At 39.6% G+C, this 15,912-nt stretch overlaps 1 protein-coding gene across 1 annotated transcript in view; it reads right to left on the bottom strand.

Annotated features, from left to right (window-relative positions):
- Positions 1-3,256: 3,256 nt before the first annotated feature.
- Positions 3,257-15,912, bottom strand: part of DNAAF11 (dynein axonemal assembly factor 11) — a 30,247-nt gene continuing 17,591 nt past the window's right edge. Inside the window, 5 exon segments of the mRNA XM_040588351.1 lie at positions 3,257-5,034; positions 5,036-5,070; positions 11,873-11,968; positions 12,768-12,837; positions 14,380-14,445. Of these exon segments, the coding sequence (XP_040444285.1) occupies positions 4,986-5,034; positions 5,036-5,070; positions 11,873-11,968; positions 12,768-12,837; positions 14,380-14,445 (316 nt within the window). The 3' untranslated portion in view covers positions 3,257-4,985.

Raw genomic sequence — 15,912 nt, 5'->3', positions numbered from 1 at the left:
GGACCAGGACCCCCACAGTTTGGGACCGGTATTGGGACGAGGACTGGGACACCTGTGGCTCGGGACCAGGACGGGGACCCCTGAGACCCAGAATGGGATGGGGACTGCTACCAGCAAGGCTCTTCCCCGTGACTGGACCGGGAAAGGGACCGAGACCCCCGTGGCTCAGCCCATGGATGGGGACAGGGATTGGGACTGGGACCAGGATCGGGATCCCTGTGGCTTGGGAGTGGGACAGTGACCGGGACCCCCACAGGTCTGCCCCAGGACTGGGACCAGGACTCTTGCGGCTTGGTCTTGGGACTGGGTCCGGGACCAGGACCCCCTTGGCTCTGCCCTGGCACCAGGACAGGGACCGGGACCCCCACGGTTCTGCTTGAGGATCGGGACCGGTACCAGGACAGGGACCCCTGCGGCTCAGGACCGGGACTGTGACCGGGATCAAGACCCCTGTGGCTCAGGACCGGGACAGTGACTGGGACCCCTGCAGCTCTGCCCCGGGACCAGGACTCCCGCAGCTTGGGCTCAGGACTGGGTCCAGGACTTGGACCTGGACTGGGACCCCCGCAGCTTGCTCCAGGACTGGGACGGGGACCCCCTCGGCTCTGCCCCAGCACCAAGACTGGAACTGGGACCGGGACCCCCATGGTTCTGCTCAAGGATTGGGACCAGTACTGGTACTGGGACGGGGAACCCTGTGGCTCGGGACTGTGACCGGGACCGGGACCCCTATGATCGAGACCTTTGTGTATTGGAACCAGGACCCTTGCGGCTCATGACTGGGATTCGGACCGGGACCCCTGTGGCTCGGGATGCAGACTGGGACCGAGACAGAGACCCTCGTGGCTTGGGACTGGGACTGGACCAGGACCGTGACCCCTGCAGCTTGGGACCAGGATGGGGATCGGAACTGGGACCCGGACCGGGACCCCCATGATCAAGACCCCCGCGGCTCGGGACCAGGATCCTCATGGCTTGGGACCAGGATCAGGAGCGGAAGTGGGACCGGCATCCCGGCAGCTTGGGACAGGGGATCCCTGCGGCTCGAGACCAGGACCAGGGTCCCCATGATTGAGACCCCAGCGGATAGGGACCAGGACCAGGATTCCCGTAGATCGGGACCAGGACACCCGCAGCTTGGGACTGGGATCAGGATGGGGACCGGGATGAAGATCAGGACCGGGACCACTGGGGCTGGGATTGGGTCTGGGACCTCCGCGGGTTGGGACCTGGATGGGGACCGGGACCAGGACTCCCGTGGGTCGGGACCAGGACCCCCACAGATCGGGATCGGGACTGGAACACCCATGGCTCTGGCCCTCCTCCCCTCTCCCTCCCCTTTCCTCTCTCCTCTCCTCCTTTCTGCTCTTTCTCATCCTGTCCCCTTACCCTTCCCGCACCACTCCACTCCTCTCCTCGCCTCTGAACAATTCTGCCCTCCCCTCCCCTCCTCTCCACTCTCCCCTGGAGAGGAGAGGGGAGGGTTGAGGAGGGGAGAGAAGGAGAGGAAATGAGTTCTCCAAGGAACGGAAATTAATGCTTGTTCATCACTATGAAAATGTAAAGTATAAAGGCAGTTTTGTTGATGAGTCTTATGATGACATGCTTACTAGAAAAAAGTTGGAATTAAATCCAATACAGTGATTAAAAACATCAAAGTTTTCTTGGCCCCAAGTTTAATATAACTTACAGGAAATATTATATTTTGATGTCTCTCCCAGCTAGTGCAATCTGGCTGACACTGAATAACTTGTTCAAAGGCATTTATGGGTGAACATCCCAGCAGCATATGATTGTCTTTTGTTTCCCCCTTCAGGATCCAGATTAAAACAACAAAACAAACACACCCCCACCCTTCAAAAAAACCCATCAAAGTACCAACTCAAAAAAAAAAGCACCACAGATTACATACTACGACTAAGAAATTATTCCAGTAGAATGTAAGTCAGATTTCTAACCTAATGCGTTACATTGTATTTTGTATAACACCTGCTGTTTTAGTCAACCACTGCAATCTTACTTAGATACAAGGATAAAGACATTTAACAGCAGTCAGATTTGCAGTGCTTGAACTACTTAAATAGAAATCAACTCCTTATGTTCCTTATTTCATTATAAAAGATGTGTATAGACCAGAACTTGCTGATCTGTTTTTAATTCTGCTTTGTCAAGAACCACAGAGGGTTCTAAGGAAAGCTATGTTCTTAATCCACAAGTTGCCAACTCTTTTGCTGTTTGGCGGAATCTATTTGGAAGAAAGATAATATCAGTTATCTCATGAAGGTAGGTCTATATTTCTCCTGGAAAAAACCTAAGAATTTTTCAAACTGATTTCTTTTAATATATCTAAACCTTTAGTTGTAATTCTGTGGGAAAGAACCATTCCGTTTGCAAAGTAGAATCATAGAATAGAATCATAGAACAGTTTGAGTTGGAAGGGACCTTTAAAGGTCATCTAGTCCCAACCCACCTGCAATGAGCAGGGACATCTTCACTAGATCAGGTTGCTCAGAGCTCTGTCCAGCCTGACCTTGAATGTTTTCAGGGATGGGGCATATACCACCTCTCTGGGCAACTTGTTCCCATGTTTCACCACCTGCATCATAAAGAATTTCTTCTTTATATCCAGTCTCAATCTACCCTTCGTCAGGTTAAAACCATTACCCCTTGTCCTATCGTTACAGGCCCTATTAAAAAGGTCTGTTTCCTTCTTCCTTATAAGCTCTCTTTTAGTATGAAAGGTCACAATAAGATCTCCTTGGAGCCTTCTCTTCTCCAGGCTGAGCAACCCCAGCTCTCTCAGCCTTTCCTCATAGGAAAGGTATTGTATCCCTCCGATGATTTTTGTCCTCTGGGCCTGCTCCAACAGCTTCATGTCTTTCCTGTGCTGAGGACTCCAGAGCTGGATGCAGTACTCTAGGTGGGCTATCACCAGAGGGGAGTAGAGGGTGAGAATCACCACACTCAGCTTTTGATGCAGCCCAGGATCTGGTTGTCTTTCTGGGCTGCAGTCACACATTACCAGGTCATGCTGAGCTTTTCATCCACCTGTACCCCCATGTCCTTCTCTGCAGGGTTGCTCTCAATCCTTTCATCTCCCAATGCCTGTATTGATACCAGGGGTTGCCCTGAGCCATGTGCAGGACCATGCACTTGGCCTTGTTGAACTTCATGAGGTTTGCACAGGCTCGCCTCTCAAGCTTGTCCAGGTCCCTCTGGATGGCATCCCTTCTCTCCAGCATGTCATCTGCACCACTCAGCTTGGTGTGTCATTGCCAAACTAGCTGAGGGTGCACTTGATCCCACTATGTCAATGATGAAGATATTAAACAGTACTGGGACCAGTACAGAGGGCAGCACTTGTCACTGACCTCCATCCGCACACTGAGCCATTAACTACTACCCCTGGATGTGACCGTCTAGCCAATTCCTTACCCACCAAAGAGTTCACCCATCAAAGCCATCTCTCTCTAATTTAGAGAGAAGAATGTTGCGAGGCGCAGTGGCAAAGGCCTTACAGAAGTCCAGATAGACAACAACCTTAGCATTTCCCTTGTCCACTGATGTACTCACTCCATCATAGAAGGCCACTAGGTTGGTCAGCCAGCTAGGCTTGCCCTTGGTGAAGCCATGCCAGCTGTCTCAAATCACCTCCCTGTGCTCCATGTGCCTTAGCACAGCTTCTAGGAGAATCTGTTCCATGATCTTCCCAGGCACAGCAGTAAGTCTGACAGGTTTGTAGTACCGAGGGTCCTCCTTTCTAACCTTTTAAGAATGAGTGCAATGTTTCCCTTTTTCCAGTCACGGGGATTTCACCTGACTGCTATGACTTTTCAAATATCATGGAGATTAAGCATCCAATGTTTGCTTTGACCCTTTTAAAAATATTTGAAATACTCAGTAATCAAGACAGTGCACTGGTACAATTACTGTTGTCTAAGGAAAGGGTGCAGTGCTTGTGGCTCATTAGGAATCTCAACAAGTTCTTAGAGTTGCCCTATCATGTCCTCATCATGCAGGCTGTTCAAGAAAAGAAGTCATGACTGACATTTATAAAAATTAAGATTATTAAAATTAGTATTTTTAAAATAAGAAATAAAGCACAGAATTAATGACAACTGATTCCTGCAGAGCCATTTTGCCAGTGTTCTAAATATTGAGACCAAGAATGCACACAATCCATAATGCTATATTTTCACTAACATTACATCAACATTCACCACAATGAAATCAAACACAGAAACAAATGCAACACTTGAAATATAAACAGAGAAAAATAAACAAACTTTATTGTTACTACATTGGTATAAATACCATTGACTATAGCAAGAGGAAAAGGAAAGATTAAAAGATACATCACAGTATTTGTATTTAGGCCAAGTGTCCATCAGCCCTAGTGTCTATCTACCACAATAGCTAGTAACACTAAGACTAAAAACAAAAAATAACGCATCGCTAATATTTGTTTGCTTCTGGCAATCATTAACTACAAGATTTCAAGAACTGGAGTTCACATCACATTTAATAGACTGGATATATGTTATAAAACCTCACAGAATTTCCTTTTGAACCTATTTATTAGTGCAGCAGCTCAACCTATATACAAGCAAGAAAACACATTCATGAGAGATTTTCAAAATCATTGCTTTCTAAATGGTTTTCAGACTTGGGTTACATAGGAAGGAGCTCTACAGAGGCAATTCTCAGTAGGTGATTTAGTTTTAGTATATACCAGTTTAATAATATGAATGAGCTGACGGAACAAAACTGATGGGCAGAAGTAAGTGCTTTTTTGGCTTTGCTGTTGGAGCAGACCACTTTATAAACGGCACCAGACAGGCTATTAGTCTAAAGCTTTTAGACATAGTTTTTCTCTACACAAAGCAATAATTTCATGCTTTCAACAATAACATAATAAGAAGCATATGTTCTGGGAGATTAATAACACAGACAAAAAGTAAAACTAATGCAGAAGAAAAAAGGAATTACCTTCTTGTATTTTTTTCCAGTGTATTGTAGATAGAATGTTTAAGTTGAGACTTTTTGCTTATCCAAGATTACTTCTTTAGCCTAAAATAAAAATAGGCAGAAAAATAATTCTCATAAAAGCTGATATTTATGCTCACCAGCATTTAAATAATCTCTCAAAAATGGAAAAATTAAGTGGGTCTAAATACATTTTCTCTTGTGATATTTACCCTTTCTGTTAGATTTTAACACTCTTCACTCAGCTTGAAACACATACATAAAACAATGTTAACCCAATGAACTGAATGAAATTATATTAAAATATATACGTGTGTATATATATATATACACACAAGTATAATATTTAAATATATACATACATTTCTATTTAAATATATGCTGTCATGTTTAGTACCATGTTAATAATGGACATTACTGATTTTCTTCATAGCTAATTAACTGGTTCATAATGTGTCTCTCATTTGCATTTCAGTCCTGGTGTCCATGTGCTAAATCAGACATTTTTATTGAAGAATTTGCTGCTGAAGAATATTGAAGAAGACTGGACTTCTCCTCCCTCTTTATATAAGGAACCATAAGTGACCACAAACTCCCTCAGCTCCTTTGCTAAAGTTCGAAGTCCAAGTGAATTCCCTTTCCCAAAGAAAATACATCCATCGCCATTTTTTGGAAGATGTGTTATTGACAAAAGGGTATCTCAGGGTTAAAAAAAAAGTATCTCTTTCCCTTCTTAACAACATCATGGGAGAGGGATCCAGATGACAGAAATAAACTATACTAAATAGTTCATTTTATCGAGTATTTCTTAGTGCAAATTATTCAAAAGTAGTCTGTTCCAGAAGCCCAGTGAATTTAAAGCCTCTGTTCTAAAATCTGGAAGAAGTAAGACAGAGCTTGTAGCTTTTGTCATTTGGTTCTGAAATTCGTTGTGAAAAGGCTGATCCCCTCTAATTCTGTATATACTCTGGTGAAAGAAAATCTGTTTCTTTGGACCTTCCCTCTGTTCTCAGGAGGCCCTCTGTTGTTCTGTTCTTTTAACAATATTTCATTCCTTTGATCCCCTTGAGACTAATGTTCCTTACTTTGCCCTCAGAGCATATCATCAATGATGGGAAGGAAATTTGCTGATTTTGCAATCAACAAAAAAGACTTCCTTGAAAAGAAGTGATCCTGGAACTTAGGAAAGGGTTAGAATTTGCCTACTAGAACATCTATTATCAATTACCAAATATTGTTTGATGTAAAAGCTTCCCTGTTCAAAAGATGTCCTCCTACCTCTGTTCAAGAAAATAAATAAATAAAAAAAAGTGATACTCTGTAATTTTTTTTATTCTTTTTGAAACACAACTCTATATGCAACAATGGTATGTGAGCTTCACCAAACTGACTGTCCACCTCCCAGTGACAGTCATCAAGTGAGGATAACTCTTCTGGAAAACAGAACTGCCATAGCTTCAACTGTGGCCAAAAATAAGGTTTTGGGCTCAGTAGAAAGATAACTGTATGAAACATAAAGCCTGTGGTATACAGGAAGATGAAATAAATTAAGATAATGAAGTTTTCTTAAAGTTACTCTACGAAACTATTGACAATATCTGCATTAATCAGAAAACTGAAAGGAGACCGCTTTTAAGATCACTATCAGAGAATTCTAGAAATGGATGTGTTAAATAGAATCTGGAATATATTTGAGAAAACAGAATAAATATGTGAAAACTATATTTTTAAGCTGAGTCATTTCTTCAGTCCACATGTTTTTTCTACAGTGGCTTTCTTCCTCTACAGTGGGAATTCCACTGAGTAACAATTTCCCTGAAACACATTTATTGTGAAGGATGAATATATTTCTAGGGTTCCACAGCTGTATGTCTCCATGTGCCTTTTATGGTAACAAAATAATTCTGCAGTTACCATACCTAGGATAATTGAGAATGATATAACGTAATTCTATCAAATAACCTTTACACCCACACACATAATACATACCACTCCTATTTCTAAATTCATTAAGGAACTTAACTCAGTAATCTTTACATTTCTAAAGGCTTTTGAAGGTCCAGGCAATCAAAAGCTGTCAGAATTCTTTTGTGACTGCATCTATAATAAAATTAATCAAAAAGTCCAATTTATTCTCTCTGATTCACTGAAATAAAGTTTTAAAACATGACACAGAGTGTCTCGGAACACCAAATAAAAACTGCTTGCTAATAACACCGGGGTTTGAGGTTTGGGTTGTTTTCAGACGTTATTTAAAATGTTACTGATGTAATCTACTGATGACATTTTATAAAATCACCAATGTAATATGCCAATTTTGTTCAAAGTCTATTAAAGAAATGCAGGTTTTAATTTTCCTGCATCATCAGCAAAGATAATACTGCCAGAGCATAGATCCAAAGTTTGAAAAGCATCATGTCATAAATATTTTTCCCAGAAAATGAAGCATGTACAATGTAGTCACTGTCAACTCCTTACTTGTGCAAAATCTCTGCACAGATTATTATTAAGGCATAAACACTACACTTTGAAAGTGTCACAATATCATTTCACTGAATGTTGTGTCCTTCAGTTTGTTTTGATAACCTTCCAAAATACGTTGGTAGACACTGCCTTAGAAAGACACCCATTCTGCAGTGATTTGTTGTGCAGTAAATAGTACAAGAAAAATGTTTCTAGAAAAGAAGGTTAGAATTAGTTGTTTTCTTTTACATCATGTGGAATTTAGTATCTCCAGCATCTCTGGTGTGGCAAGGTCATCAAAGAGGCAAGAAAAGAGGTTTTGTTTTTCATTTTAAATGCTAGGGAACTATGAAAGGGCTGAAAGATGAATGGTGAAATGTTTAACTCACTAAAGCAAGTGAAAAACACTTACTGAACTCAGATTTCTGTTCTGTTACTGAGGAGAGAGAGATCTTTTCAGGATAGTGTTGCAAAAAGCATATTACAGGAGATTATTTTTAGTTTAATAGCATTTTTAACATTTTAATTGCCTAAGGAATGTGCTAGGTCATTTATCGAGTTGCAAATAATTTTATGTTTGTAATAATTATCAGCAACAAAAAGGTTAAATACAGTGCAAGGTAGTCATTAGGCTGGTATTATCACTGATACAGCCTGAAAGAAGTTGCATGAACTCTGTTCTTCCAATTATCTTACTAAAAGGAATTCATATTAAATTAATGATCTCAAAATACTATTTTCAAACGTTGCTGATAATCTCAGCCATAATGTTCTGGAAGAAAAATATCTACCGGCCTTCCAGCTTTTGCTAATCTTTATTCATAATACTTTGCTGCCTAGGTTGCATCGTATTAATATCAATAAAATTTGTATGGATAGAGAGCATTTGAAAAGAATATGTATCCCAAAAATATAACTTGTGCACTCAAATTCAGTCCTGGGGGAAGAGAACAGGTTCTGTGACTATAATACAGAACAAAGAAGAATAGGTTAGTGTCTGTTAACATGCAATTGCTGTGAAGTAGCACAAATCCAGCTTTGGTCAGCAAATCCATGGAGTTCACAGAAACTCACAGAATGGTTGAGGTTGGAAGGCAGCTCTGGTGGTCACCCAGTCAGAGAGGGCCACCTAGAGCCAGTTGCCCAGGACCATGTCCAGACGGTTTTGGAATATCTCCAAGGAGGGAAACTCCATTACCTCCCTGGGCAACCTGTGCCAGCACTCAGTCAGCCTCACAGTAAAAAAGTGTTTTCTGATGTTCAGAGGGAACCTCCTGTGTTTCAGTTTGTGCTCATCACCTCTGGCCCTGTCACTGGGCACCACTGAGAAGAGCCTGGCTCCATCCTCATTGCACCCTCCCTTCAGGTATTTATATACATTGATAAGATCCCCCATGAGCCTTCTCTTCTCTACACTGAGCAGTCTGAACTCTTTCAGCCTTTCCTCATAGATGAGATGCTTCAGTCCCTTCAGTATCTTCATGACCTTCATCCCATTGCTGTATTCTCTCCAGTATGTCCACATCTTTCTTGTACTGGGGAGCCCAGCAATGGACACAGTACTCCAAGTGTGTCTCACCGATGCTGAAGGATCAGCTCCCTCAACCTGCTGGCAACGCTCCTAATGAAGCCCAGGATACAATTAGCCTTCTTTGGCAGAAGAGTACATTGCCAGCTAATGTTCAGCTTGGTGTCCACACGACTCCCAAGTCCTTTTCTGCAAAGCTGCTTTCCAGGATCCAGATTTTTTGATCCATTGACAATGAAGCTGTTAGAGTATGCAGCACACCATTCATGCATCTCTCTTTGTGTCCCAGTACACAAGTATTTTTTAGCCAAAACAAGGCAAAGCTCAGAACATCAACTCAGTTATTCTACAGACCTTCCCTGTTCTCAGGTCTCACAAATATCTGTGAATCATGAGATTCTGAGATGAAGGAGGCTCCGGACCCTCAAGACAGGTAAAATACGTAGGTGTGGCTAAAATGTTAAGGTAGGTGAAATGTAGGTGAAATATAAACTTAGTCATGGAATAAAAACAGTTCTCACAATATGAAGAGATAATATTCATTTTTCTGATTTATGTATGACTTTGCTAGGCAGGCAGCAGAGTTAAATATATCCAGAGACTCTTCAAAATATTTACATTTTCTAAGGCACTGATCATCCACAAAGACACCAGCAAGATGTATGAGTAATAAAACAGGTTACAGGATAGAAAACTGATAATACTTAAAATATCCAAAAGGCAAGTAAACAGTAAACAAAACTGTTCAGAAACATTTGAAAATGTTATCCAAAATGGCAAATGTCAAGGCCTTAGTTTCAAAGAAGTAAATTTAGGAATAAATGAATTCTCATATAATTGAATTTTGAACATTAACAAAATATGGATCTTAACCAAATGAGGAAAATTTTCAGCATTCTTCAAGCTCCTGATGAAACTGTATGCTTGATGTTAGAGTGACAGTTTGTGATTTAATGAGAGGCTGTCCATACAGGGATGAAGCATAGAAGAAAACATAGAAGGTGTAGAACCACAAGTGGAAAAAGCTAAAAGCTGAAAAACTTTTTACTTCCAGCTAGTAGTTTCATAGTCTTACAATTAAATCAGAGCACAAAGAGAAAGAAATGACCCCAAATAATATGTGGCTGAAGGTTCTTCCTTCAGAAGAAAATGTAATTGATATGCCCTGGCAGATTCATATGCAGCACAATTTCCCACTGCTCTTTACACAGCAGAGAAACTTACTAGAGGCCAGAAGGTAAAGCTAGAGCACCAAGAATTTATCTTTTTCCTATAATTATCCTTGGGCAGGGTTACCTTATTTCTGAAAGCCAAAAATATATGATGCAGTCCTAGAGGCCTTAAAAGCAGCCCAACCCTCCAAAGACATAATGACAGGAGAGAAGACGCTGAAGTTGATTAAGCTCTCCTACGGTTACCAGAACCCCACTATTTAATCCATTCTCATCTCCAGAACTCTACCTTTCTAAAACTTCCAGTTCCCTGTCTACTCCAAGCCCTTCAATCCATCTCTGCTCTTCCTGCCTGTCCAAGAACTCAGTCTTGTACCAGACAACATCAAGCCCCACCTTAAATGCCTTCCTGTTTTTGCCATCTTCCCACCTGCTAAGTCCCAAACATAAAGATACTTCTGCCACTCAGATTCTCTCTGCCCCTTGTCCTCTATTCTGGTTCACGCTGCTGCACCTTCCCTGTGTTTAAGCTCTAATGTCCCCTAAACTACCGCTGGCTGCTGGCTGGCCACCTGTTAACTTTCTCCCTGTCTACTTCAATAAGGCAAGTTGACCTCCATGTCTTCAACTGTTCCTCATTACTGATCATTTCTTCTTTAGTCTCTAATTTTTTGGCAGATGTGTAGGAATGGGTAGGAGGTGTCCTGGTTCCACCTTTGATTCTCTCTCATCTACTCATTATGTCATCCCACAAATCAAAATACCACTTATGTATCCAAGGTACACACTACATTTACTAAAACCATAGGGAGACATGCACTGGAGAGGAAATAAAGCAGACATACCTAGCAGGTTGCTTTCATTTACACTGCAAGAACTGGGCTGTGCAGGGGAGAGAGAGAATTAATAAAACCACTGCAAGCCAATTTGCTTTTAATTACCAGAAGAACTCTCAATTGACTTGAATCCTGATCAGCATCATACCATACAGGCAAATATCAGTGCACAGGTGAGATAGGAGAACGAGGAGTTTGGAATATCAGGGGTATATGACTTCTATCCAGAATTCTTTAAGTACAAGGGACTGCTGTGCAGCATTTTTTCAGTTGAAACACGATGTTGCTACAACCTTTTTGCTCTGTGATTACGTATACTTTGTACAGCTGGTCAGTAGATCCTTTCCAGCCAGGGAGAGAGTGAAGGGAAAATGAATTAAGCAAGGCTTGTTCAGATCACCTGTGACGTGAATAGTACATCATCCCTGCCCTTGAAACAAAACATAATTTTCTTACATATGCATGCCTTACAATTTTTGAAACTTTGATCTATTATTTCACAGGAAGAAAAGGAAAGTAGGTAAATTGCTTATTTTCAGTTATTTAAAAACTCCATTTTCTTACACATTTGCACAACACTGCATGTTTTGCAGAGCCTCTTTTCATATATGAAAAGCTGGTTTTGTTGAAAAGAAAGGAAATACAAATAACTCTATTAATGCTGATTTTCATAATGTTCTTTTAAAGGGATCTTAATGCCTAAGGTTTGGCTATATGAATAATTGTCTTTCTGGAATGTTCTTTCTTTGAAAAATATGTCCTGATGGGAAAGGCTAGACAGAATAACTTTAGCTAGTCAGATGTTACCTGTAGCTCAGAAACATTCTCAAAGTACTCACAACATTTAAGTATCTTTGCATGATGCCTCCTCAGATTATTTTACATACCTTTGGCATGCTGACAACTAAATGACCAGTTGTTTGTGATCTTTTAGCAGAGCTGCTGTCTGGCTTCACTTCCTCAGGGAGCACCAACTGAAATGGCTATGAAAAAACATGGGATTGGAGAAGTATATCATGCTAAAATATCTTTTGTACATCACTGTCACATCCTTTGATCTTCAGGACGGTATAGTTTAAATCCTCTCACTTTATATGTAGTATTACTAATCCTAATAAATTATTAGCATGCTAAATAGCTTTTACTTATAAGTATAGTCATATGTATATTCCTGAATTGCTGTCATTTCTGAAGTGAAATTTCTAAAGAAGGTTATAAAATGATGCATGGCTTACATTAGCAATTAAATGAGAAAGATTATCCAGTCTATTTTAGATGTAAAGTAATTCTGAAGTTTTGTTTATGCAGTTAGCACAGTCAAAAATAGGGATTTTAGTTTACTGCTTAAGTACTTTGAATTTTAAAAAAACCTGATGATAAAATTAAAACCACTGAGAAGAAGGAAAACTGGAATGACATTTTAAAAGCCCTTTCGAAAGAATATACATCCACTTGTTTCTGCCAACTATAAATTCCAGATTGTGACGTTGCTAAATTCTAGCCTAGGGCAACTAGCAAGCTCTCTTCTTAAGTGAATTATGGTACACTGTCTGTGGGGAATAAGAGAGAAGGAGAGAAAGAGAGAATAAAATTTCATTTCAGGCTTTGCACATCTTCTGGTTAGGACTTCCACAGTTTATGTACAGTCCAAAATAATGCAAGTGTTTTTTCTGCATTGGTGCACAAGGAGGTAACTCAGAAAAGTCAGATCCAGAGTCCACTGAATAACTATGATCAGCATTAACTCTTGACTGGAAATGAATGTAGTAAAAAAATACTAACCTTTCCCTTCACCAGTACTCGTATGTAAGTTGGCTGGACATCAACGTCAAGCAGCGAACTGTCCAAATGTCTTCAAAATTAAATAGAAATAAATGAATCAATGTACAATCTAGTCCAGTAAATAAGCAGCATGGACCATATAGCTCTTTATTGATGATTTTGCAGTTTATAAACTACAAACTTCAATTTCAGTTATTAAGTTATATGAAATATTAGGATTTAACATATCTGAAAGAAAAACATGACCTTCCTGTGTGATCACAGAGTGTCCACTAAAATAATGGCTAAATTCTGTCAAGCCCACCTCATCAGCTATTGTAAAATTGCAGGAATTCAAAATCTTTGTGGAAAGTGAAAAGGTCTTCTATTAGTTTAGTGCTTTACATTTGAGTAAAATGTAAAAAATATGTAAATATGAAAAAAATACAGCAATACAAAAATTAATCTACTTGCTATTTACTATTGTAAAAGTATTTTGCTACTTTTGTTTTCTGAAGGTTTAACTAGTAAGTGTACAATAGAAGTTCCTTTTTTTGCACAGAATTTGCTGGAAAACCATGAACAGAAATACTTTACATTCCCAGAAAACACATTACTTTCCAATTTCAGTACTGTCAAACAAAATTTGTGAACTGTAAAAGCTACACTTTTAACATCACAACTCATGTGAATGCATGAGGATGTATTCTATATTTCACTTTATTATAATATTACTTCTCAGGTGAATTTTTCAGACCTTTTAGTCTGCATTTCTTACAAATGAGCACAGAATATTACAACATATCCAACATTTTATTGTACCTGAACAGATTTTCTCAGACTTTAAAAAAATCCTAATTGTTATAATTCAGAAACATGAGCAGGCCTATTTGAGGGAAATTAATGAGTTTTAAGGGAAGAACCTCTGGCATGAATAGTGTTTCTCTGCCATAAAACTAGTTCAAACTTTACTCTAACAAGTTCCTATTATGGGTAAATAAGCTTGTGGGTTTCCAAGCCCTTCACAAAGTAGGGGCAAGGCCACTGTACTGCTTAGTAGTATGTACTACCAAATAGTTATCAGGTTTCCTTGTCATATTTTGGCCTGGTTCAACCAAATTCCTTTCAGGGAATGGCCTGGCACAGTTGAGGCAATAGCATGGACCATGGACTCTTTCCATAAGCAAGGAAAGTAGGACAAGGCTAACCTACTGTCTTGGGGAGAAGAAGAATTTAACTAGAAGGACATGAACTGTACTGGAGCACTGCTAGGGCCAAAGAATGGGCAAAACCCCCCATTCCTTACAATTCAAATCTGCAAACGAAGAATGAAGAATATTTACATAAGTATAAAAGGACAGATGTGGAGGAAACCTGCCTGTGGACTGCAGAAAACATAAATTCCAAAAAGGACTATTAGACACAGTCCTCATTCAGGAGCAACAGAACAGTCTGAAGGGTCTTTGGTTTATTCAGCTTCATTTCTTTGGCACAGGCTTCAGGACTGATTCCATTACCCTCTATGTTATTCGTTTTCCTCTTGAAAAGTCCCCATTACAGAGGGGAGTATAACTGAAACACTGTGTATTAGAACTTAAGGATGGCAAAAATTAAGATACAAAAAAATTCTAACCTGTAAACAGCAAGATCCAAGATGATCTGGTTATTTTCTTCATCGTCTTTCAAAGAGAAATAAAGCCTAATAATAATGACAAGAAAAACCTCCAGGGTAAATACAATTGGAGTGAATAAATGAACATTACAGCATACTTCAATTGCCAGCAATTTTAGATGAATACAATACCATTTAGACTATATGTCACATGTTCATTTTAGAAACAGTTGCCTTTTCCTCATGAACTGAAAAAATACTGGTATTTCAATCAAAGTCGTTCTTACACTCCTTTTCTGTTCTCTTCACCCAACCCACAAGAAAAAAACTGAAGGTCAGCTAAAATGAAGATCAGTCTGTCAGTGCAGAGAGGGACACCTGCTGGGGATATAGGTCTGCTCTAGCCACAGCTCCAGAGACAAAAAAGTTCATGAAAAGCATGAAAAGCCTGGAATTTGGTAATTCTAAACTTAAAGGCTTATAAAAAAAAAAAAAAAAATCACATCTTTGTTCACAGCAATTAATTTGCCTAGAATATAAATATCTGCCTGTGCATTTCCAAAGCAAAACATGATTTACACAATATCCTTGACTCTACAAGCTTTATAGTATTTGTTGAAAATGAGACTGTAGATTGTATTAGCTGTGTGCTTGTGATCTGTGGGCTGAGTTCTTACAATTGTGAAAGAATCTTACCAGCTATAAACTCAAAACAATACCTATTACTACAACTGTAAGATCTAGTCCAGACTTACAAGTTATGCTCATATACCCCAACATTTCCCAAGTATTTGAGAAAAAAACAGAATAAAACCCACATAAAAATGAAATTATTTTTATAAAATAGTTATTAGTATAAAATGAGAGGGTTTTGTTTTAATGTGATTTATCTGACATATTTCAGTGACATTAAAATACTTAGATACTTAAGGTTCAGGTAACAGAAAGAAGCTCAGATGCTAACTGTTTAGATGATAAATTTTTTTCAGCAATAAAAATATTTGCCAGATACACTTTTCACTCTTTGCTCTCCTGTATTCTGATCCAGTCAATTTGCAAGAAAACTTATGGAGCTTTTAGTTTATGGGTATTTTTTAATGGAAAACTGCAAAGAATACAAAATAGCTTTGCTTCCTGCTCATGCTTTTTTCTCTTACTGCATCACAAATTCTGAGAATTCACTAGAACACGAAGGGTGAAAAAGGGAAAAGAATTGTAAAATTTTCTAGGTGCAGATGAGTTAGAATTGAGGAAGAGAAACATGCTGTTCTCAGCAGCATGCAGCCATTTCTTTTGCTAACCTTCAAAAAGAACATTAGAGAAGCTTGGACATTGCTATGGGCATTAGACTTTCGTGTTGAAGCAAAAACTTTGGAGAACACCATCTGTCTACTTGCATCTCTTCCTTTATGTCTCTCCAATACACTGCCAGATTGCACTGAAGAGCTGTGATATTCTTTTTGAAGCCATGACAATAACTGCTCGTTGATCTGGGTATACGTGGGCACAGAAAAAATTCTCATCGAGAAAACTTGGGTGACACGAACAGGACTG

The sequence above is a fragment of the Falco naumanni genome, chromosome 3, assembly GCF_017639655.2.
Source record: "Falco naumanni isolate bFalNau1 chromosome 3, bFalNau1.pat, whole genome shotgun sequence".
Taxonomy (NCBI): domain Eukaryota; kingdom Metazoa; phylum Chordata; class Aves; order Falconiformes; family Falconidae; genus Falco; species Falco naumanni.
This window is presented reverse-complemented; position numbering and strand designations above follow the sequence as displayed.